The following is a 23,841-nucleotide window of genomic DNA, read 5'->3' as shown; positions in this document are numbered from 1 at the left end:
CTCTAATCGGGTATCTTTCCCCTTTCAGTAGTTATAGAGGTCATCTTAATTCCCCTTTCTCCATTTGGCCACTTTCTTTTCTGAGGTTTGTCTGTTCCAGGTATGATTTGCGCTGCTAGTCTCACCTTGTTCTTTTAAAAATGATAGGTATATATATTTGCTGTTTCTTTACACTTTTGTAAAGGTGTTCTTTTCTGTAGAGGGCCGTAAGTTTGAGTTGAGCCTCAACAATGGCTAAGGGTTACATCACCACTGGTTAATGCTAACTACAATTCACACTTCATTGGGATTTTTAATCAGCTTCTGACTATTTTTTCTGGTTAGTTAGTGCTAACCATGATTAACATCTGTGCCAACATACGCCTCAATTAGGTCAAAGCTTTTCTGGGAAATTCAAGCTGGGTGGGTGGGTGGCAGGCAGTGAGCCACCAAATAACTGGCTCCCAAGTTTTTAGGCATGGCTAGGGGATCAGAAAGTATTGCAGCTGCTTAGGCCTATGGTGCAGTGACCTCTTATGGCCATAGCCTCTGATGGTTTCACAGAGCAGCTTTGTGTACTCCCACCCTCATACTGGAGTGGGATTGCATGTATTTGAATGGCACAAAAGGACTCCAGTTGAGACAGTTTCACCAGAGAAGATTAGTAACAAGTTTGATAAATTGAGGGCCCAGTTAGGCAGAAAGCTGTGGGACACAAGTTGAATAATCATGGTACGTGTTGAGTACAATCGAAATAAAAAAATGAGCATAGAACAATGAAGTTCTTAAAAAACCCCAAACAAAACTTGATTTTTTGTGCTTTGTTCTTTTGGTGTTTCCAAAGTTCTGTTTGTAGAATCTGAGCAAAAGCAATAATTCTATCGTACAGCAGGACCCATTCGCTTGAAGGAAATGCTTTAGTTGCTGCTGCGGAGAAGAAGAAAAAGTGCTTTACAGTTAAAATGCCCTGAAAATCAGACATACATGGGGAAGGCCAGAATTAATTTTCGTGGTATTAGAAATGTGCTCTTGGACTCGCAAAGTGAGTGAGAAGTTAATGACTATTGTGGAAGTATGAATGTACTGTATATGCATGTGGCTCTGCCGTTTTTCCTTTTATTTTCATGTACCCTGAATTTGGAGTATAGGAAACACACGAGACGAGTGCACTTTAGTGTGGCACAGTATAAGCTTAACTATGAGCCCAATAGGGAGCAAGCAGCCCCTTTAAGACCTTGTTCACACTACCTACATGCATTCTGGCTAGGCTAGAACATGGTGCTTGTAACATCTGGGTTTCCATGCGAAGAAAATATTTTTCATGGAGGAGCTTTCAGCCATCTGAGTCCCCACATAGTTTGAAGTGTGTGTTGATCACCTTGGAGAGAACTCGACGTTGTATTCACATTCTAATTTGAGCAGCTGTTCTCAGACTAATAGTTTGTTAAAGCCACACTTACATATTTGGAGCAATATAGTCCTTCTGTAAGCAAATGCAACCACATTATTTTCATTGTTTGCTTTGGATTAAAAGGTTACCAATTTGTATGTGTAATTGTACAACAAAGTTAACTTTATCGCTACAACTGCAGCGCTGCTTAATTTTTTTTAGATCTAAATAAGGTTAACATAGGATGTGGCGACATTGTTTTAATAGACTGGTAAATAGGGTTTTGGTGTTAGCTTTTTCTACAGAATGAAAAAGAGCCTTAATTGGGTAAACAGTGGTGTTATTGTTTAGAATGCCTTAAGACAAGTATCATATGAAATGGGCACTCATTTGAATCTGTAGGTGTACAGCTTTCCCCCTAAATAATTGAGTTCTGCCTTAAGCCACACCACCCTGAGATCTGAAAGTGTACAATTGAACAGGCTAGCATTAATATAGGAAATGGGTGGGGTGGGAATAGGTCTTTGTGGTAAAAGGATAAAAAGTGTAAATGTCTTAGAAATAATTCCTTTTACATGTTAATGTAGCATTATAAAGGCAACCTAGACATACCAGCATTTTGCATGTTTTTGTTTTTGCATTTATTTGATGGAACTATATTGTACTGTTGGAAAACCCTATATACAAAAAGTGGTAATCCATAGACCAGATTAATTTATTTTATTAATATTGTGGGAAGATCAGTTTTCACTTGAGGGGTCAGTTTCAGTTCTTTAAGAAACGTTGAGATAGAGATATTTACCAGCATCTGTGCAAAATGTTTTTTTAATGGTATGTTTAGTGTGAAATGTGTTTGTTTGTCTAATTGGTAGATAAATATTACTTAACAGGGTCATAAAGAATTTAGCAAAACTTTTAACTCTTGCAATGGCAGGAAAAATGCTGTTATCCAGGTCTCTATGTTGTGATTTTTGCTTTATATATGTTAAAGGTGCACTATGTCATTCAAAACAAGAAGGAAGACTGCCTATGAATTACAAAATTTATCCATTTAAACTTTTACAATTGAAGTTTATACATTTTGTTGTTTGCTTGTATTTTGACTGAATTTGCTGCTCAGTTTTTTAGAATTAAAAACTGCCTTCTATTGGAGCAAAATACATTACTTGTGAATGTGGGTAATGAAGCCCTGATAATCACTACCTATATACACAGCTTAAGGAGAAGGCTATTTTGAATAGAGGATCGGGGATGTGTAAAGTGGAAATCTAAATCTCCTCTTGAAGATTTAATTTTAAAATGAAAACAGCTGTCACAGCTTCATGAAACAATTTGAGTATAACACAAAGGCCTTAAGAGGTTTGTGTTGGTATCTGACTTCTACTTTAAAATATGCTGGAAAATCAGCCTTAATATCTTTTGTAAAAAAAAATAATCAAAAATCCAATAGTGCATCTTTAACTGTGACATCACTTTCTTAATAAGAAAGGTGAACATTGCCAGAGAATGTGGTTTTTGATCTTACTCATAACCCTAATCCTTAAATAATTACATGAATGGTTTTTTGATGCTGCAAATGAATTGTTCCTAATCTACATTATGATTTGTAGAACACGACAAGTACAAAATAAATTCTATGCATATCATTCTCTTAAATGACTTGACAATCAATATGCATGTACTAACATAATATGCATGTACTAACATAAGGTTCACTAAATGGTAGGCATATGTATGTAAAATGAGGCCATAAAGATCAGCTGGAACAGATGTTGGGCAGGTGCTGAATGCTGCTTACCTCTGCATGCCTACATTCTGCCTCTTTGGGTGAGGTCCAGTGTAGCACAAATGGGCATTCCCTCATGCAATGGGATTTCTCCCTTCTTCTTGCCACCCCCTTTCAGCCTCCCATGTACCCTCAAAGCCTGTTCCTGAGGGTTGGGGGATATTCCATGGCAAACATGGAGGAGCAGAGAATTTTTATTGCCCAGGTGGGTGGGCTTCAGAAGATGTGACCCTTTGTTTCCAGGCCTCTGATGTAAGTTGGCCTTTGTGGTGAGAGCCAGTGTGGTGTAGTGGTTAAGAGCGGTGGACTTGTAATCTGGTGAACCAGGTTTGCTTCCCCGCTCCTCCACATGCAGCTGCTGGGTGACCTTGGGCTAGTCACACTTCTCTGAAGTCTCTCAGCCTCACTCACCTCACAGAGTGTTTGTTGTGGGGGAGGAAGGGAAAGGAGATTGTTAGCCGCTTTGAGACTCCTTAGGGTAGTGATAAAGCGGGATATCAAATCCAAATTCCTCCTCCTCCTCTTCTTTGTCCTTGGCTGTTAAGCTTCTGGTGGCTCTCACAACCATTATGTGTTTCCTTACGAATTCTCACGATGCACTTATCCTTCCTGTAAGCTTTCTCGACCATGCCTGCCCCTCTGTACTGACACAGTTGTTTAGGAGAGACAGTTCCAGGGCTGTGGTATCTTGTAGGACCACCGACTTCACATTTCAGATCGAGAAAATATGTTTCAAGGTTGGCTTTACTATTAAGGGGGCACTAGGTGGTGTGGTGGCTTTTTGGTGCAGAAATGAATGGAAGGAATTTGCTCTGGTTTTCACGTGGTTATCGTGGCGATGCCATAGGAAGGCCAACCATTTCAGCCAAATGCATGTAGTGGTTGCGTCATTTTTGTGCAGGAGAAAAACAAGTATGTGTTTGGAGATAAAATTGATTTGAACAGGGACAAATGCAGTAGCATGAAGGTTATGAATTGTAACATCCACTTTCTAGAGCAGTATGGTGAACTTGCATCCCTTCGGATGCTTTTTGACAACTCCCACCATCCCAGACCACTGGCTGTGCTTCCTAGTACTGCTAGGAGTCGAACAATATTCAGCATCCCTGCTCTAGCACTTTAAGGCTACATTCCTGTACTCACTTACCTGGTAGTAAAACCCACTGAAAAAAACTGAACTTTGAGAAGGAATTAGTAGTGTACTCCTTTTATTGTCTCTTTCCCTTAGAAAGTGTTGTAGGGACTAAAAGTTCACTGGCTAGCCATTTCAATTTAAAATATTTCTAATATGTCCTTCATTGAACATGATTCCATGACGGTATAATGATCCACTCCTCACACGTCAGACTAGCTCGATAACTATTTTGTGACATTTTATTCTTGGTCACAATAAAGGTATTCACAGACAATAGATTTCCTTTTGTGTTTTGTGCGGCTTCATCAATCACAGATTAGAAACAACGTGCTTTGGGCACAAGCCATGTTAGTAGTCTCACAGTTCATTGACTTGAAATCTACACTTCAAACTATTTTTGCTGCTCTCTGATTTACTCCAGCGAATGCAAGTTTCCCATATTCATTTGAAGCACAGTGATAAAAGCACAAAGTTATGTAATTCTGAGTTTCCACATTTGAGTATGGTGCTTCTTGTTGCACAACTGTACCTTGTAAATAGATTGGCTGCTCTGCCCTGTCTGCCCTGTACCTTGGGTTAATAACTAAATTCGTTCTGGAGGTCTGTTCTTAACCTGAAGCACCACTTTAGCTAATAGGGCCTCCCGCTGCTGCCACGCGATTTCTGTTCTTATCCTGAAGCAAAGTTCTTAACCCGAGGTAATATTTCTGGGTTAGCAGAGTGTAACCTGAAGCGTATGTAACCTGAGGTACCACTGTACTGAGGGAAAGGTCTTTTGGTTGACAGTATTTGTTTGAAAAGTGGGATAACAATAATGATTAAAGCTAGCTATAGTTCTCGGCAAGTAAGTGGGAAAGGTACATTAACTAATTGCACACACTTAATGGCAAATACTGAAGTATCTTACTTTTGCTCAAGTATTCAGCAACAAGGAAAACTTTTGTAGAAAATACCACTGAAAAACAGGATTGTGCCCCTTCCAGATGTTGATGAACTATACCTATCACCCCATGGCTGGTAGGAACTGTAGAGCCACACGTTATCTACACATAGTATAAAATGTTGCTTGTAATTTATGTGCTAAGCACTGTTGCAGCAGTGGGCTAGAGAAACTTCGGTGTTCTGCACAAGGGAAGCTTGGAGATGTGTTTTAAAAACAGTCTGTTCTACTTTACCTGTAGCTTTAGCCTGTCACTTCAGATTGCAATACCACACTTCTTTAATATCTTTCCTCCTCTCGCCTCTCCACATGCTTGATTCGAACTGTGACAAGCTAATCCTCTGCCATTGCTTTCAAGGTCTGGCAATGACGTCGGGAAGGGAGAGAGTGCCAGCTAGATTCTTTGCTTGTACACTCCTCCCACCCCCTTGGGCATGGTCACAACAAGGAGTTCAAAATGCTTGCTTCTGGTTTCCGTTAACCACAGCTCAGCATTATGCGTATACCTTGTGATTCATCTTTGGTTTTTGAAACAAGCTAACAGCATCAACCCTATTTGGAAGCTGGTATGCACATACATACATACATACACACACACACACACACAAACATACTTCACATAGATCGGAGGTGTTTTATTTGTGTGTCCTTGGCAGTGTTCCAACTGCCAGCACAATTAACGCATGCAACATGCATTTCTTGTAGTTTAATCTCAGCGGAAAGAGTGGAGTGTGGGGACTGCTCCATTTAATTCCAACTTCAGCTTTTGTCTAAGAGGCCAGAGATGCTGCTCTAATTTGAATAAAGGAGACATCTATGCTAGGATAAACCTAGCGTACTACAAGGTAGCTAATGTTGGGAATTCCACTGCACCCTTGCTGCAGATATGTGGGATTGTTACATGTCACATGTCTGCTTGCATTCCAGCGCAGATTGCTGGAGTCTCGTGAGTGGAACATCCACTCTGTATTGCTTTTGTTTTCTCTCTCTCTCTGAGAAGAACGACAAGGAGAGAAGCCATGTTTTTCTTTGTCCTGATTTATGTTCAATAAACGTAGCCTAGTATCCACGCCTCGAGCCAGCTCTATTGTGTGTTTACACTGCTGAGTAATGTGTGCTCATGCACACATGCATGTTGGAGGATGACTGATGGATCTCCGCAGCGGCAAGGCTGAGACGGGAGACGCTCCGCCTGGGTCCAAGCCAGCTGGCTTTCCATCCCTTGGTTCCGACAGCTAATACAGCCACAGAATTAATGCGCAAGCATCCGCTTAGTGTTTGGTTACCAAACACTGCTCTCTTTACATTTGACACGTGCAGTAATTCTTTGTTACAGAATATACTAGCTGAATCTTGAATTGATTCTAGATAAAGCTGAGGTTAGTTACCATACTTCAGGGGAAACTAAGTCACTATTAACTTTCCACATTGATTTCAATGAAGCCCAAGTGCAACTTAATTTAAGCTCGAAATATAAAAAAATGTCCAGTAGCACCTTAGAGACCAACTAAGTTTGTTCTGGGTATAAGCTTTTGGATGCAAGCACACTTCTTCAGGTACCAGATATCTAAAGAAGTGTGCATGCACACGAAAGCTTATACCCAGAACAAACGTGGTTGGTCCCTAAGGTGCTACTGGACATTATTATTATTATTATTAGTATTATTAGTTTTTCGACTGCGTCAGACCAATGCAGCTACTACCTACCTTAATTTAAGCTGCAATAACACTGTGACCTGGGAGCAAATCCCAATGAATTCAGTAGGTTTTACTTCTGCATAGATGTGGTTAGGACTGTGTAGTTAGCTATTTGCATTGGGTTGGACCTAAATGAAATTTAAGTATTTAAATAGAATTTGTGGTTAAATTGAAAACAAGCAGCACACTCCTATGCATTTTTACTCTTGCAACAGAGCTTATTTTGTATTGAGAATGTGCAAGAGTGCATTGTGAATTTAAGATGAACTGGATCATGATAAATTATCTGGTTGTTGCAAACCTTCCATACATATTTTGAACACATAAATAGTACTGAAACCAGAGTACCGGGGTGTAAGAATTCATAACTAAGTATACGCAGTCTAATAAACTCCAGCAACACAACTGTGTAAGAAGCAACGGAATCAAGGAAGACTACATGGCTGTTCTGAGTTTTGCCCTCTTCGCAAGAGACACTGGTGAACTAATGGGAGCAGTTTGCCTTCCCGATGAAGTCTCTGTGTGTCTGTAGCACCTCCGACAAATATTCCATTGATAAATATTCTTGGAACCTGTTGGGTATAAAAATTAACAAATGAATTTTATTTCTTGCATATAAGCTTAAAACGCACATGCTGTATATTCTATAATGTTACCACTTACGTCCCAGTATAGCAGGGGTTCAGGTCAAAAGTTGTTGAGCTTTTTTTAGGAAGGAGGGAGGCCCATTTTTGCAGGGTTTGGGGATCAAAGTTGTTTGTTGAGTTTTTTCAGGGAAGAGGTAAAATGTTGAGCTTCTTTTAGGGGATCCACGCTTGTTCAGTTTCTTTGGGGGTAGCCAATGATCTGCCTGTGATCTACTGCAGACGTCCAGTGATCTACTTTGTGGACATGCCTGCAGTATAGTATTTCTGGGCTGTAGCAGAAATAGCTATGGAGTTGGACAAATGGCATGCATAAATGGCAAGCAATGCCGAACTCTTCAATATTGAAATTGAATTGAAATACTTTAGTCACTTGTACAACTTGTATACAGTGAGATTACACAAGCACCCCCCACTCAGCTCTCTTAGTCTTAATTCCCCTCGTTTACTGACGCACACCCACCAAACCCGAAAGTCAGTTGCCCTGTTGTTATCTTTTCATTCAGCAGCCTAACAGCCCACAGATAGAAGCTGTTCTTTACCCTGTTGGTGCGACTAATCATGCTTCTATATCTTCTGCCTGAGGGCAGGAGATCAAGAAAGTGCTGGCCAGAGTGTGAATCATCCCTGAGAATTTTCCTCACACTCCTGAGGCAACGTTCTTCTGCTATTTCATCCAGTGGATTCACGGGACAGCCCATAATATCTTGTGCTGTATTCACCCCCCTCTGTAGGCACTTCTTATCAGTTGATGTCAAACCAGCGTACCACACCATAATGCAGTATGAAAGGACACTTTCTATTGTTGACCGGTAGAAAGAGATAATCAAATGTTGATTGACGTCGTTCTTTTGCAATACTCTGGGGAGATGGAGTCTCTGCTGGGCTTTCTTAATCACCTGGGTTGTATTTATTTTCCAAGTAAGGTCTTCACTGAGATAAACGCCTATGAATTTAAAGGAAGAGACTCCACACAACCCTCCCCGATGTACCGTGGGGCTATTTCTCCTCTCTTCGAAAGTCCAACACCATCTCCTTTGTCTTGCTGATATGAAAGTGCAAGTTGTTCCCTAGGCACCATGTAAATATTTTTTGGACCTCCCCTCTGTACACAGATTCGTCTCCACCTGTTATTAAACCCATTATGGTGGTGTCATCTGCAAACTTAATAACTGGTAGACGGGTCAGATGATATACATGTATGTATACAATATATTCTGCAGGCAGGCAGGTCATGTTAGATTGTCTAAATTCTATGCTCTGAAAGTTTTACCATGAAATCAAACATGGAAAGCAAACTTAAAACAACAACAGGTAGCCACATCTGATGGATATGAATATCTTAATGAGGTAACATCCAGGAAGGCCATAACAGGGCATGAAGCAATAGCTCCTGCTCCTATTGTTAGGGTTGTAATCAGTCTCCTGTAACTTTTATTCAGAGGCTCATAGGCACATGTCGTCATGATTGGTGGTCACTGATTAATTCACAGAGAGAGAAGTCTATGTCATCCCATCACCACATCTTGTGGCTATGAGTTCCACAGGTCAATTATTTGCTGTAGGAAGAAATGCATCTACTGGGGTTGGGGGTTGGAGAGAGAATTCCCCCCCCCCGAAGTTTCTGCTATAGGTGACCAAACTTGGAAAGTACTCACTGTCCTGCCGCCAGTCATTTGATGAAGAATATCTTGAAACTGGCTTCCGTTTTCGTACATGTCCAGTTCAATGGCTGTGTAGTTCACATTCATATCTTCAAATAGCTTCTTTGCCATGTTGCAGTAGGAGCATGTGGTTTTCGAGAAGATCACTACACAGTTGTCTGAGATAGTTTGCTAAGTGTTTTAAGAAAAGCTTGCGTGAGCAGTTTCTATACGTAATGCAAGCTTTTAAGTTTTTAACAATATCAAGGTTCTTGCATTTAGATTTTCCCATTCTTCACAGAATGAGCTTGAATATAATCTGAGTACTTTTTAAAAAAATCTTTAAGTAGAAAGAGAAAAAAGAAACTAAAAGACAAAACAAACATGCACTTCATGGGCGTGCTAAATATGCAAAAGAAAAATAGCATAAATACATTTTTACAATACTGAGTATATTTACGGAATAGGTTTATAAAAGAACCAATAAATGAGCATTAACATCTAATTGTAAGGGAAAGAATAAGGAAGAAATACAGGCAAGCAAGCGAAGACATAAATGGGGGAAACGAATTGTAAAAGGACTAGTTACATTCTAAATGAATTCATAAAGTGGTGCCTCGCAAGACGAAATTAATCTGTTCCGTGAGGCTCTTCGTATAGCGTTTTTTTCGTCTTGCGAAGCAAGCCCATTGACAGCTTAGCGGATTAACGCTATTAGCGGTTTAGCGGCTTTTAGCGGATCAGCTGATAAGCGGCTTATCAGCGGATCAGCTGATAAGCAGCTTAGGGCTTTGGAAAAGGGGGAAAAAAGGGAAAAAACCCCGCAGGAACTCGCAAGACATTTTCGTCTTGCGAAGCAAGCCCATAGGGAAATTCGTTTTGCGAAGTGCCTCCAAAACGGAAAACCCTTTCGTCTAGCGGGTTTTCCGTCTTGTGAGGCGTTCGTCTTGCGGGGCACCACTGTACTTTACATGGACTATATTCAGATGAGTACAGTACTAAGATACACCATCAAGGTCAGTCAAATGCACACTTAATCCTTGGGCTCCACAGTTCCGCACAGCACTCAGAATGATGAGTGAGTTTTTCCATGATTACAATATGTACAGCCTTTTTTTGAGCCAAATATCAAATCTAAAATTTGGACCATCTTTCCACCTTGGACTATAGGAGGTGAGCTGCCACCATAAGATAAGACAAGTGGTTTTTATTTAACTGGGGAGTTACTGCCTTTAAATACAGAAAGAAGGCACACAAGCCCAATCTGTTTGGACTATTTCTTACAGTGGTGCTGATTTGAACCAAAACAACAGTCCAGGGAGTCTGGGAAAAATGGGCATAAAGTGCCAATAAATCTTTATGGCTCCACAGTTCCACCAACAGGACATATTCTCGGAGTTTGAATATGTACCATGTGAAAGGTGCTATCTATTAATAATTTTCATGAATTTCCTCTAATCTAAACAACAATTAAAAACATGTTTCAGTATTGCCTTTGTTTATATTTCTGATTTGGGGATGTGTTTTCTACCCTGGGCTCTATCGAAAGGAAGGGCAGGAAATAAATTTAACAAATAATAATAATAATGTGTCATTTAAAAATGACATGTTGTACAATGACAATAAAGGTATTATTATTATTAAAAAACCTGAAAATTTATAAATGATAATTTAAAAGTATTTTCTCTACTTCCTCATGTGTCACATATTTTGTGAACCTGAGGGCTTAATACTAATTTCTGTAAGACACTCCAGGAGCTTCTTTGGTTAAGGGGCAAGAATATAAATGAATAAATTTCATACAAAATACTGGCAGTAGAGTACGTTTAAGGTAAAAGCCATTTCCACTCACCTCTATCTGGTTAGCAGTGGCAGTGTTAGATAAGTCTGTGGTAGCAGATGTACTGTTCCCCATTCTGAAATAAAATCATAAATGGAGCCAAATGAATATATTAATGTTATTTTGCAGAGCTTAGTCAATGTTTACAGAGCAAATAACATCTAAGCAAAATGAAACAAGAAAGGGAGTTAGCAACTGTGTTTTAACATTTTGCATGTCATTAAGACTTCAACAGAACTGAACTGTTTACTGAGATCTATCTTTTTTATTATTATATATGGTATTACTATTTTTTGTAACTAGATCTGAGTTTATTTTTGAAGTGGTCTATAAAATTTTGAATAAAAATAGCCTATACGTCTCTACTCAGAAATATGTCACATTGAGATCAGAATGTATAATATTCTACAAGTGTATAAGATAAATTATTATAATTATAATATTACTACCTAATGCGAGCACTCCTGACTCTGAGGAGGTCCGGATGGTGTTAAAGAACTTTTCTGCCAGCAGAGAGTAGCCAGGAAAAATCCAATGTCAACAAACATTACCTGCATTTGTAGCATACTAATAACCTGACAGGAATAGAGAGAGAGAACACCCAACTCTGCGAATTTGCAAAAGCATCCTGGTCTGGCCACCTGGAGGTTGCCCTTGTTTGCCACAGGCACCTAGGAAATAACCTGTTTACAAACCTGCCATACAACTAGTACAGCAGAATTGCTTCACATGTTTTGATGCTTCATAATGTCCTTTCTGTAAATAACATGCAAACTGTTATAGACTATAGTGTGCATCCTATTTACTACATTTATGCAAGTTCTTATACAGTGGTACCTCGGGTTACATGCGCTTCAGGTTACATGTGTTTCAGGTTACACACTCCGCTAACCCAGAAATAGTGCTTCAGGTTAAGAACTTTGCTTCAGGATAAGAACAGAAATCGGGCTCTGGCGGCGCAGCAGCAGCAGGAGGCCCCATTAGCTAAAGTGGTGCTTCAGGTTAAGAACAGTTTGAGGTTAAGAATGGACCTCCGGAACGAATTAAGTTCTTAACCTGAGGTACCACTGTACAGGCAGGTGGTTTTCATACATGCCAGGTACAATATTTTGTGCAACCTCTTTCCTGAGAATTTATGGGTTGTTTCCCTTGTGAGGAAAGACTACTGAAGATCTGTAATATGTGTTTATATACAAATACGTGTCACTCCTGGCGAGAGAATCCAGGATATGCTTAATCCCTCCCCCCATTTTTCAATCTATGAGATCTGGAAGTGCTTACTTTTCACAGGATCACACACCATCAACTAGTAAACTTTGCAGAGCTCCACACAGAAAACTGTTTCTTCATTTGGCACAATGTAACACTATAGCCTTCTTGGGAGAAAAGCAATGACAAACCTAGACGGCATCTTAAAAAGCAGAGACATGACCTTGCCAACAAAGGTCCATATAGTTAAAGCTATGGTTTTCCCAGTACAGTGGTGCCTCGCAAGATGAAAATAATCCGTTCCGCGAGTCTCTTTGTCTAGCGGTTTTTTCGTCTTGCGAAGCAACCCTATTAGTGGCTTAGCGGCTTAGAGCGGCTATTAAAGGCTTAGCGGCTAAGAGGCTATTAGCGGCTTAGCAGCTTAGAAAAGGGGGGGGAGCGAAAAAAATTGCAAGACTCGCAAGACGTTTTCGTCTTGCAAAGCAAGCCCATAGGGAAATTCGTCTTGCGAAGCGCATCGAAAAACGGAAAACCCTTTCGTCTAGCGAGTTTTTCGTCTTGCGAGGCATTCGTCTTGCGGGGCACCACTGTAGTGATGTATGGAAGTGAGAGCTGATAAAGAAGGCTGATCGCCAAAGAATTGATGCTTTAGAATAATGGTGCTGGAGGAGACTCTTGAGAGTCCCATGGACTGCAAGAAGATCAAACCTCTCCATTCTGAAGGAAATCAGCCCTGAGTGCTCCCTGGAAGGACAGATCGTGAAGCTGAGGCTCCAATACTTTGGCCACCTCATGAGAAGAGAAGACTCCCTGGAAAAGACCCTGATGTTGGGAAAGACGGAGGGCACAAGGAGAGGGGGACGACAGAGGATGAGATGGTTGGACGGTGTTCTCGAAGCTACCAGCATGAGTTTGACCAAACTGCAGGAGGCAGTGGAAGACAGGAGTGCCTGGCGTGCTCTGGTCCATGGAGTCACGAAGAGTCGGACACGACTAAACGAGTAAACAACAACAACAACAACAGTATAGCCTATACCAGGCGGTCCACCTTTCATACCAAGTGTGAGTACTTTAACACAGAACCCTCAGGCCACACAGTGAATTAAATTTCCACATTGTAAATTAAAGTGTTTGCAATATATTTAATATTATTTAGTGTACACAGTTAATATATTTGATTCCATATATTTAATTAAATACACAATAAATAGGTTTAAATCTCAGCATTGTGGGTTCCAGCCCCACGTTGGGCAAAAGATTCCTGGATTGCAGGAGGCTGGACTAGATGACTCTGGTGGTCCCTTCCAACTCTACAGTTTTGTGATGAAGGAATCCCAGTGATTGATCCTAGCACTAATACAAAGAAAGCATTGGATCCATTTTAATACACAAGCAAATGTGTGACACAAAAAATAAATTTTCAAGGGTTTAAGATGTTTTTTTCTCGAACGTTGCCACCCTGATCTGTACCAGGCTTTTAAAATAAAAATACTGCATATTGAAGCAACTTGGAGATGCTGCAGTCCGTACCTCCCTGGAACTCCTCCCCCAAAATCTGAAAGCACAAGACTCTTGACACAAAACTGCTTGTTTTTAGAGACTCTGAACCTGTTGCTGTCTGAGAGAAAGGGCCCAGCTTTGCCGATGGACACCTTATAACCTAACCTGCAGGGAACTGGAAGGGACAACATGAAAGCCTTGCCCTGGTTTGCTCCTTCTTAGGAGTGAGATGAGGAAGCATAGAGCTGGAAGGGACCCCAGGGTCATCTAGTCCAACCCCCTGGCCATGCAGAAATATGCAGCTCAGTGCCGGATTGACGTATAAGCTAAAAAAGCTATAGCTTAGGGCCCCACTCTCTTGGCCCCCCCAAAAATATACTTCTTCTTAATTGTATTTCACTATTAATATACTTCTTCTTAATTGCATTTCAGATCAACAATTACTTTGATAAAATACATATTTTGTTATGTGCAAATGGCTTTAGATACCTATTAGGTCCATAAATTACCATATGACATATATTCAACACAAAAACAGTGACAATTTGTTGTTGGCAAAAGACAGTTGGACATATAAAGGGCCCCATTACCTTCAGTAGATAAGGGCCTCATCAAACTTAAATCCAGCCCTGATGCAGCTGTTCCCATGTGGGGATCGAACCTGCGAGCTTGGTGTTGTCAGCACCATGCTGGAATACCAATTGAGCTGTCCAGTTGCCAAGGGAAGGAGCGTTGAGAGAAAAGAGGCCGCAAGAGGTTGGGAGCAGAGAGAAAGCAGCAGCATGCAAAAAGGGGAAATGCAGGACAAACTGAATCAATGCAGGACATAGCATTTTACATTGAAACAAGGGGCAGTCTTGTATGATCAATGGCATTTTACATTTTACAAGGAGATGTCAAAGCGATAAACAACTACCTGACATTCAGAAGACATCTGAAGGCAGCCCTTAAGTTTTTAATGTGTGACATTTTAGTGTATTTTTGGTCTCTGTGGAAGCCGCCCAGAGTGGCTGGGGAAACCCAGCCAGATGGGTGGGGTACAAATAATAAATTATTATTATTATTATTATTGAAACGAGGGGCAATCCTGTATGATCAATGGCATTTTACGTTGAAATAAAGGGCAATCTTGTATGATCAATGGCATTTTACGTTGAAATAAAGGGCAATCTTGTATGATCAATGGCATTTTACGTTGAAATAAGGGGCATTCTTGCATGATCAAGGCAACCCTGCTTGGGGAAAACCTTGCAAAGCGCCTGCCAGGGAAGAAAACCCTTGCAATGCGGACAGCGCCACCCCCGCCCCGTCCCACCCCCGCCAGTACTGACCTTCGCCAGCCCCGCAGCAGACTCAGCCTGGGCAGCGCCTTCAAAGCCATAGGCAACAGCAGCAGCAGCGGAGGAAACAGTGGGCGGGGTTCTGCTCAGGCCCCGCCCCTTGGCCCCGTCCTCTTTCGGCCCCGCTCCTCCCTCGAGGACCCTCACCGCTTGGGGCTGGCTATGCGAGTGCCTGCTTGGTGATGATTTTTTTTTCCTCCACCCTTCCCTTTCCAGCGAGCGCGGGCCCCTGACGGGCTTCCTCCGCTGTCCATCACGTGCGGGGAGGCGGGGGGTGGGGCGGAGCCTCGCCTCAGAACGCTCGGAGCAGGAGGAGGCGGGGCTCCAGGGAGGCGTCCGTTCTCCTCGCGTGCGCAGGCGCCAGCCAGGTCAGGCCAGCGTGGGGTCCTTCTTCTCTTTCTCGCGGCGGCGGCGGCGGCGGCTGGGCCAGTCAGTCAGCGAGTCGCTCGCTCGGTGGTTCGTTTTCCTGTCAGCGAGCGAGCGAGGGCGGCGGCGGCGGCGGACTTGAGGAGAGCCCGAGCCGTGGGAGCGAGTGAGCGCGCACCCCGGGTCCGCGAGGCCGGCGAAGGGAGCGAGCGCGCGAGCGCGGCTTTTTCTGAGGGAGCTTTGAGGCTGAGGCGATGGCGGACGTCCTGAGCGTGCTGCGCCAGTACAACACGCAGAAGAAGGAGATCGTGGTGAAGGGGGACGAGGTGATCTTCGGCGAGTTCTCCTGGCCCAAGAACGTCAAGACCAACTATGTCATTTGGGGGTGAGTCCCAGGTCGCGAGGAGGCGCCTTTTAAAAGCTCTTTAAAGCTGGACGACTCCAGCTGCCGGGCCGGCGGAACGGGCTGCCCCATGATCCTTAAGCATGTTTGGTTCTGTGGGGTTGGTCTCATCCCTGCCCACTGCACCCGTCTGCCTTCCCAAGTTTCGTTTCCAGCATGCACAGAAAAGTGCTGCTGGGGCTGCATAAAGATACTCTAAACGTTGCACATAGGGTTTGTCGTTTCTGTGGCGATAGTTTCCTTGGGAAAACTGGGCTCCTCCTGTATAGAAATGCTTACATTGCATAGGGGTTTAATATTTCCGTGGCAATAATTTATTGTATTTTTATATTTTACTGTGGCTGGGAAAACCCAGCCAGATGGGGGGGTATAAATTATTATTATTATTATTATTATTATTATTATTATTATTATTTCCCTTGGAACTGCACCCCAGCGACAAGAACCCTGCATCCATTCTATACGATAAATACCATATTTTTCCATGTATAAGACGGCCCCATGGATAAGACGCCCTCTACTTTTGGGGGCTCCAAATTAAGAAAACGCCCCTCAGTACTACTCGTGTATAAGGAAAGCTCCAATTTTAAACCTATTTTTTTTGGTAAAGACACCTAGTCTTATACACAGAAAAATATGGTATTCAGGGGAGGGGATGAATATTTTCTTTAAAAAAAAAAAAGATGTACAAAGGAGGAATAGAATATCCACAGATTTAGAATCATAGTCTTAATCTCCAGCCCCATGTTGGGCAAAAGATTATTGTGCTGCAAGTGGTTGGACTAGATTGCCCTTAGGGTGCCTTCCAACTCTGATTCTCTGATTCCACCCCCAGTGACTGGGGTAGGTTGCCTTGGCACACAGGGCTCTCGTATAGTGCGTTTCAATGCATTTGCCTAATTCCTTTTTTTAAAAAAAGCCATTTAGGCCAGAACCTGTGTCACCGCATCATGCAGGAACAAGTTCTGTAAACTGTCAGCACTGTAGCTTTGTGCATGCTTGCCGGGGAGGGAGTGCTGCGTGCTGTATTCAAGTCATGAATTTGTGGGGGACGCAGGCGGAGAGGTGTGTCTTTCTGACCTCCTGCAAGAATGAGGAGTACATATATGATCCCTAGGAAGAGTTAGGAGAGTCAGGCTGGAGTCCTGTACGTACTTTCCGGGAAGTAAGTCTTGCTGAACTCTGCAGTGCATTGGGTAATAGGAAGTGTGGTGGTGCAGGCCTACAACTTCCACAGTCCTTGATCATTGCCCATGCTGGTTGGGGCTGATGGGAGTTGTAGTCTGGCAACAGTTGGAGGGCCACAGGTCCCCCATCCATGGCATCACATGCTTAGGGGCAGTAGTAAGGTGAAGGCATATTTGTTTATACCTGGGAATAAAGAATTGCAGAAGTCTGTGGGTCTTGTTATTGAATTGCACACTCTCTCACTTAATTGGGTTTTAAGAAAGAGAAGACGGCAAGGAAGAAAGGAGGCAATCCTTGAAAAGTAGAGAGAAAGAGCTCAGGGTGGGGATGCCCTGTGACTCCTGTGCAAATAGTAATGTTCTTTTTGTTGAAGGGAGAGTTAAGAGTCGGGTTAACAGTTTAATAATTTGGCCCTGCTTCTGTGCCTGTAGCAGGAATCAAACATGGAAGAAGGAGCCAAATTGCACGCAAGAGCTAAAGTTGGAAAGGCTTTTCCTTTTGTTTAATCTCCATGTCTGAAGATTCACCTGCTTAATTTCTGCCTGAGGGCTGCTACTAGAGAAACAAGAAGTGGACCATATGAAAAGAAAAAAAAATGACAACTAGTTGGGGAACTGTAAACACATACGTATATGAGGGTCAGTCCCATTAAATCCAGATGCATGCTTACCTGGGAATGAGAGCAACTGGTGTTACCATTTGGACTGGCATCTGAGTAAGCATAGTTAAGACAAGGCTGTAAGAATTTCTCTTCCATTTTTTTCGTACACACACTCCAGAGTCCCCACAGTCTGGGCTCTTCTTTCAATACTACTAGAGTGTAGAATCTTAATTTTTATGGAAAGTATGGAAGCTTTAATGAACCATCCTGTTTCTGGATACCAAGATTTGTATAGGAGTAGTAACACCCTGCAGTCCTAAACCTACCTACTTAGGAGTAAGTTCCATTTAATTCAGTAAGGTTGATTTCTGAGTAGACATGATTAGGTTTGTTCAAATTATTCCAGTGTTGATAATCCTTTTTGAGGATAATTCTTACTAGTTTCTTTTGACCTGTGTTTGTTGGGAGAAGGGTAAAGAGAATGCCTCACAGCCTGTGTGGAAAAATGACACCTTTTTCTTTGCCATGTAGTGTGCATGTTTTCACTTCTTTTTCCGTTCTCCGTGGGAGAGGGAAAGGGTAAGGACAATAGAAGGATCCCCCCTCCATTTTTCCTACCTTTCTCAATGCCAAATGGGGTTCACTATGGAATCCTAATGCAACCTAGTTGCAAAGTTGGGTCCAGGAGCCAAATGTGGAGTTTCCAAACATGACTTTGCTGAGAGGAGATTGGGATGCACTGATTAGGATTTTCCCTGGGTTACAGAGCTTCCTGCCGGAGTGTGATTTACTGTCTTTGAACTGTAGAGCTAAAGATTATGCACCTGTTCATCCCTCGCCCAGCTTATCTGAGGAGGTTTTGAGAGATAGTGGTAGTTGTGTCTTGCTGAAGTTTGTTCAGAGATTCATGTTTATCTAACCCTCTCTCCTGGCTAACTTTGATTGGTTACTTGTGGCGTTCTTTTCAAAAGTTCTTTATCTGATTGGCACCAGGACTTGTCACCTGGCTGCTGGAGATGCATGTTCCATCAAGAACTGTGCATGGCTGTGCAGTTCAAGAAGGAAAATCTTTTCCTCTAATGCAAGTTTTATAGCTGTATATTGCCTGGCAATGCATGCCTAGTTATGTTGTGCACACTTTGGAGGGTACACTACGGAGTTTTTAAAACAGCTTTAACAAATTGGACCGTAGTTCTCTCTTAATAATTGGCATGTTGTAGCTTGTATTGCTAACAGTTAAAGTTGATTCCACAGTCTGGTGTAGCTTAAGCTGTTAACTAAAACTGGCCCTGTTTTTGACTTGGCTGTGAACTGACTAGGAGATGATTGCACACCAGAGGGGTTAGAGCTGCTATCAATTTTAAAATGCCAATACTGCCTTTCTTACTTGGGGAAAATAGTAAGAGCCATCAGTGTTGTTATAATTCAAACACTTGCACAAAATGGTGATGAAGCACCTGTACAGAAATACAAATTTACAAGATGGCAAGTTATAAACTGCACAGGCTCCCCAGACCATGTTGCCTGAACCAGAGATGGAAATATAGTGAGGGTGGAGAGTTTGCCTCTATGGGGTGAGGATGGGTACTAAAGTTAAAGTTACTAGGCAAGTTACAGTTGGGGCAGCAGGAGGGGAATCTCAAATGCTCTGCACTCACTGCTTAGAGCAGAGTCAAAATAGACACTTAGGTTTGGGATATGTGCAGGTGAACCTAGGTTTTTTGGGGGGGTGTAACAGTATTGTACAGTTACAGACTCGAGGGATACGTGATTTATGTCGTATCACTGTTCATCTCACATTCTGTGGTAAACCCAGATTTTCTGATTACTGTCCAAGGACCCATTTTCTAATTGGTGTTTGCATATTCAGTCGGAGAGCCAGAGGTAACTTTGAAGTCCTTGCTCTATGCTGAGAGGCAAACAACAGCACTTTCTGGGTGCTGTTCAAGGCTGCATGGGGGAGGAAAAGCAAAGGGAACCTTGATTATGTACATGGTTTTCCCATGTGCCAGATGTGTTGGATTACAACTATACTGAACAAATATAGCAGCCGAGTTTCTATGGTGTGCCACAAAAGGCAAGCACACAAGAATACCTGTCTTCAAGTTAAACTCACTACATACAACAGTAGATTATAAGCCCATCAATTTACAACATTTTTGGTGAGTTTTTAAAAAGTTTGACTACTTTTGTGCTGTTTCTTTTATTCTGAAGGTTATCTAGTTTGGGGTCTATTAATTCCTCCTCTCCTTTTTGGTTGCCCTTCAGGCAAGGAATCTTTTTTTAAAAATAAAGTAAATGCATGTGTTCCAGGTGCCCAGAAAATGAATGAAGGAAAAATGTTAGGATAGGCAAGCTTGAGGGGCACATTGAAGAAATATTTGGCAATTCTTGGTGTCAGACTTCATGCTACAGTGTAATCTTTAGTCTTGGCATTTGAAAACAATGGGATGAATTAGAAGAGACAATTGGGGGGGGGGGTGAGTTGACCCTTCCCTAGCATTCTACTTTTCCGCTTCCTTGCCCTCTGTCACAGCTGCATTTATCCCTACTGGAATTTCAGACCTATGTTTACCTTGCAGCCCTATTGGTGTTGGGAAGAGTTACTGGAGGAAATATTTCAGTGGGAATAGCCAGCTGATAAAGGAGTTAGGCACAAGCTTTTTTCTTACACCATATTTTATTGTGCAGCTTGCACTTCTCCAGTGCCTTGCACTGGATAAGCTGTCATTGGTCTAACATTACTTATGTCTGCTTTATAACATGTGGTTTAACCCCTATTACCATCTTTTAGATTAAGGTAATGATCACTTTGCATATTTATAGGCACCAAATATGCAGAATTTGTCTGTGAAATGTTACACTTATTCTAACATACTTTTCTGTGGTTTGAATCAGCTTTTAAAAAGTCTTAATATAAAAGAGAAATGTAGAAAAATTATTTCACTTCCAGTACTTTTGCAGTTGTTGCTAGAATTCGTAAAGTACATACTTCAGTAGAAAGTTGTTAAATAAAATAAAAACAGTTTTCTGACACACCCACAATGTCCATGTCTAGTCCAGGCTATCAAATCTTTATGTAGCACTTTTCATTATTAAAGGCGGTTAAAAGATCTGTGTGGGAAGTTGCCTCTCTCCTATTAATTTTATCTTAGAACTCTATTTTCCCCTTTTCATTTCCTTCCTTCCTTCCTGGGTGGGGTGTGTGGGTGTGAGAGAGTTCTGACCTATACATTCACTTTTGCTAAATTGATCACTCCTAATCTGTTTTGTGGACATCAGCTGCAGTGCTGAAACTGCTTTGTGGTAGAGTCGTATCTGGTCCAAATTTATATTTTCTCACTAGAGTAATTAGTTACATTGACTCTGCTTGATACCCTGTATAGGGAAACAAAAATAAATTTGATGACAAGACCATTGTCTTCAGGTACATCTTTAAAAAATGTTAGGGACCCCTTTCTGCACAGCAAAGTACTCAGACTTCTGCCAGTGTAATAAGATACCTTGATAGTAACAATTCTAGTTGTAGCATAGCAACAGTGGTGAGCAGATAGCTTGCAGTAGCAATGTACAACTGGTGGCCAGGCTGCTCAAATCTACCTTTTAAGGGCTTTCCGTCTGGTCCTCAGATATTCACCTCGACATTCTATACAGGCCAACCCAAGCAAAAAACCTTTAATCTCTGTTCACACTTGTGAGTGACACAAAGGGTTTGGCAAAATCATTCCTGTGCTATGTAGTTTCACTGTCTTTCCATGGCACGGGCAAAGGGATTTTGAACTTTTACTTCCTACTGTGAACAAGTGTATCTATCAAAATTATCTTAAGCGCCACAGTTTCTCATTCCACTTTTCCTGCATTTTGGCCCATGTACAAAATATACATTAAGCTACAGAAGAACCCTTTGGTTGTGCTTTGGCCTATGCAGGAGTAAGCCAGTGGGTGAAGACATTGTTGCTGGCCCTTCCATTTTTATTTTTTTTAAAAAATGCAACCTGTTAAAGTATTCCTTGTTAGTTGAGCATTTATTTTGTAATATATTTCCCTTCAAGCTGCCACTGCTTGATTTGGCAGCTGTGCTTGCCCCTTCGTAGTGTGCCATCTTGAATTATATAAATACCCAATTTTAAGGAAATGTTAACCTCTTTGGGACGATTGCCCTTAATAGAAACAACCTGTATGCCGTGTGTCTTGGGAAAGGGTGGGAAGAGAACAATTCAAATATTATGGTGCCTTTCCCTTCAAATTTGTCAAACTTGGCTTAAGTGAGCAGGGTGAGGGAAGGCAGAGTGAGGAAGCGGCAAGCCAAGCTGATCGGTGGCATTTGCATGAGTTATTTGCCAGACGGTTTTGATATACTGTACAAGTTTGTTGTTTTGTCATGCTTCCAGCTTTTTATGAAGTGAACCATTGGTGGTATATATTCTCTCCAAATATTTCCTAAACCATCTTTGTTTTCCATCCATTACAGGACAGGAAAGGAAGGCCAGCCAAGAGAGTACTACACTTTGGATTCCATTTTATTCCTGTTGAATAATGTGCATCTTTCACATCCTGTTTATGTCCGCCGTGCTGCGGTAAGTAGATCCCTCAGAATAGGAGCCTAATGTTGGTTGATGTTGTTTCTAACCTACCTCTTGGTCAACTGAACATTTGTAGAATTGGAGGGTATGAACTGCTGTGCTAATAATAATAATTCGGGAATCACAAATTATAATATTGCAATGCGTTATTTAAATGAGGTACATTTTAATCAATGCCCTTAATTTTTTTGGGCAGGAACTAAAAAACATAACAAAATTGCAACTGAAAAAACAACAACAAAATTTAACAGGTAGAGGCAGTAGTAGCTGTGATAAGTGTAATTCAGTCCCCCGACCAGAGGTTCTGTAATAGTATTGTTTCACATATTTATGCCTTTAAAAATAATTTTTTGTGTTGCTAAATTATATTGCAGTGTCTTGCTGCTTCAGTTTCCTAGATTAAACTGTGTGTGTTTGGGTGTGGGTGTGTTTGTCATTATAGTATGTATTTTTGTGTGTTTATATTGTAAACTACCCTGTGATCTTTGTATGAAGCGCAGTATAGTAATGATGACAATGATAATAAAACTCCCTTTATGAACAGTTTGTCAGAACTACGTTAACCATGCTTGAGGTTAACTAGGATTTCCCTTAACCGAGGACCTGAAAGTTGAGATCCTGCGAAATTGAGATCCCATGTTAAATGAAATCCTGGTTGGTCTTAATTGCAGTTTGCTTTGGTTTTCAGTGAACTCCTACTGTTGGAGCAAGTGAGCATTTCCTTTGAGGAAGAGCTATGAACTACCTGTTCATAAATTGCTAATGGTGTCTAGAAGGAAGCCAGCATTATTTCTTCAAATAACAACATTATGTTTGTAAAGCACACCCATGTTGCTGTTTCATTTGCTGTTTGCCTTTTTTTATTGTGTTCTCTCCTTTCAAACATGGTGCATTTCTCAAGAAGCTGATTTCATCAGTGTCATTAAGAGTGCCATGTGGTTTTGGCACAAACCTTTGATCCAGAACTAGGGATGGATGAGTCTGTCAATTTTGGTTTCTCTTTTTTTCCAATCCCAAATTCACTTCACCTGACTTCTGCATTAGTTTGCAGTTTTTTATTTTAAAAACTATAGGTGTTTTCATGTTCATTTCTCCTAATATATGCCTTTTTCAAGTGTGATTTAAGTAGACCCACATTAAAATGCAAACTGAACACCACCACTCCAATCCAGAATTGAAAATATTTCAAATTTCTATTTTCAGGAACTCAGGAAACTAGACTGTGCTGCTGATGTTTCCTATAATCTCACCATATCATGCAAAGTGGCTGGGTGTGTGTGGGTGTGTGGGTGTACACACACACACACTAGCATTAGATATACCTGCTATTTTGGCCTTACTTACAGGAGTGGAAGCAACTTGATCATCACTCTTTGTAGTTGTAATTTTAGATAATGGCAAGTATATGGCAATTGAGCTGCCCCTATTCTGTGGAACAAAAGCCAATCACTTTGTATTGTGATGCTGCTGTATTTCCCTGCCATAATAGCAATTTTAGCCGTATGGGCTGTAATCTTACATACTGCTGTCTTATATTAGACTATTTTCCTGCTTGACCTGTGCTTTTGTTGCCTTATGCTGTTTTTTTTCTGTTTT

The 23,841-nt window shown here is 41.5% G+C and overlaps 2 protein-coding genes and 1 long non-coding RNA gene across 3 annotated transcripts in view; 1 reads left to right on the top strand and 2 right to left on the bottom strand.

Moving 5' to 3' along the window:
• LOC309344027 overlaps positions 1-23,841 on the bottom strand; it is a 347,184-nt gene that overhangs the window by 162,671 nt on the left and 160,672 nt on the right. The window lies entirely within an intron of this gene.
• GLRX2 (glutaredoxin 2) lies at positions 781-15,246 on the bottom strand. Its single transcript, XM_081866225.1, has 4 exons — positions 15,096-15,246; positions 11,068-11,131; positions 9,231-9,407; positions 781-7,500 (listed from the first exon to the last, which is right to left on the bottom strand). Exons 1-4 carry the CDS (start codon positions 15,143-15,145, stop codon positions 7,354-7,356), a joined length of 438 nt encoding a protein of 145 aa, XP_081722351.1. The 5' UTR covers positions 15,146-15,246; the 3' UTR covers positions 781-7,353.
• CDC73 (cell division cycle 73) overlaps positions 15,512-23,841 on the top strand; it is a 109,809-nt gene continuing 101,479 nt past the window's right edge. The window contains exons 1-2 of the mRNA XM_081866007.1: positions 15,512-15,855; positions 22,134-22,239. Of these exons, the coding sequence (XP_081722133.1) occupies positions 15,725-15,855; positions 22,134-22,239 (237 nt within the window). The 5' untranslated portion in view covers positions 15,512-15,724. The remainder of the gene's footprint in view (positions 15,856-22,133; positions 22,240-23,841) is intronic.

The sequence above is a fragment of the Podarcis erhardii genome (genome assembly GCF_964252035.2).
Source record: "Podarcis erhardii genome assembly, chromosome: 6".
Taxonomy (NCBI): Eukaryota; Metazoa; Chordata; class Lepidosauria; order Squamata; family Lacertidae; genus Podarcis; species Podarcis erhardii.
The sequence above is the reverse complement of the archived record's forward strand: the minus strand, read 5'-3'. Positions and strand labels throughout refer to the sequence as shown.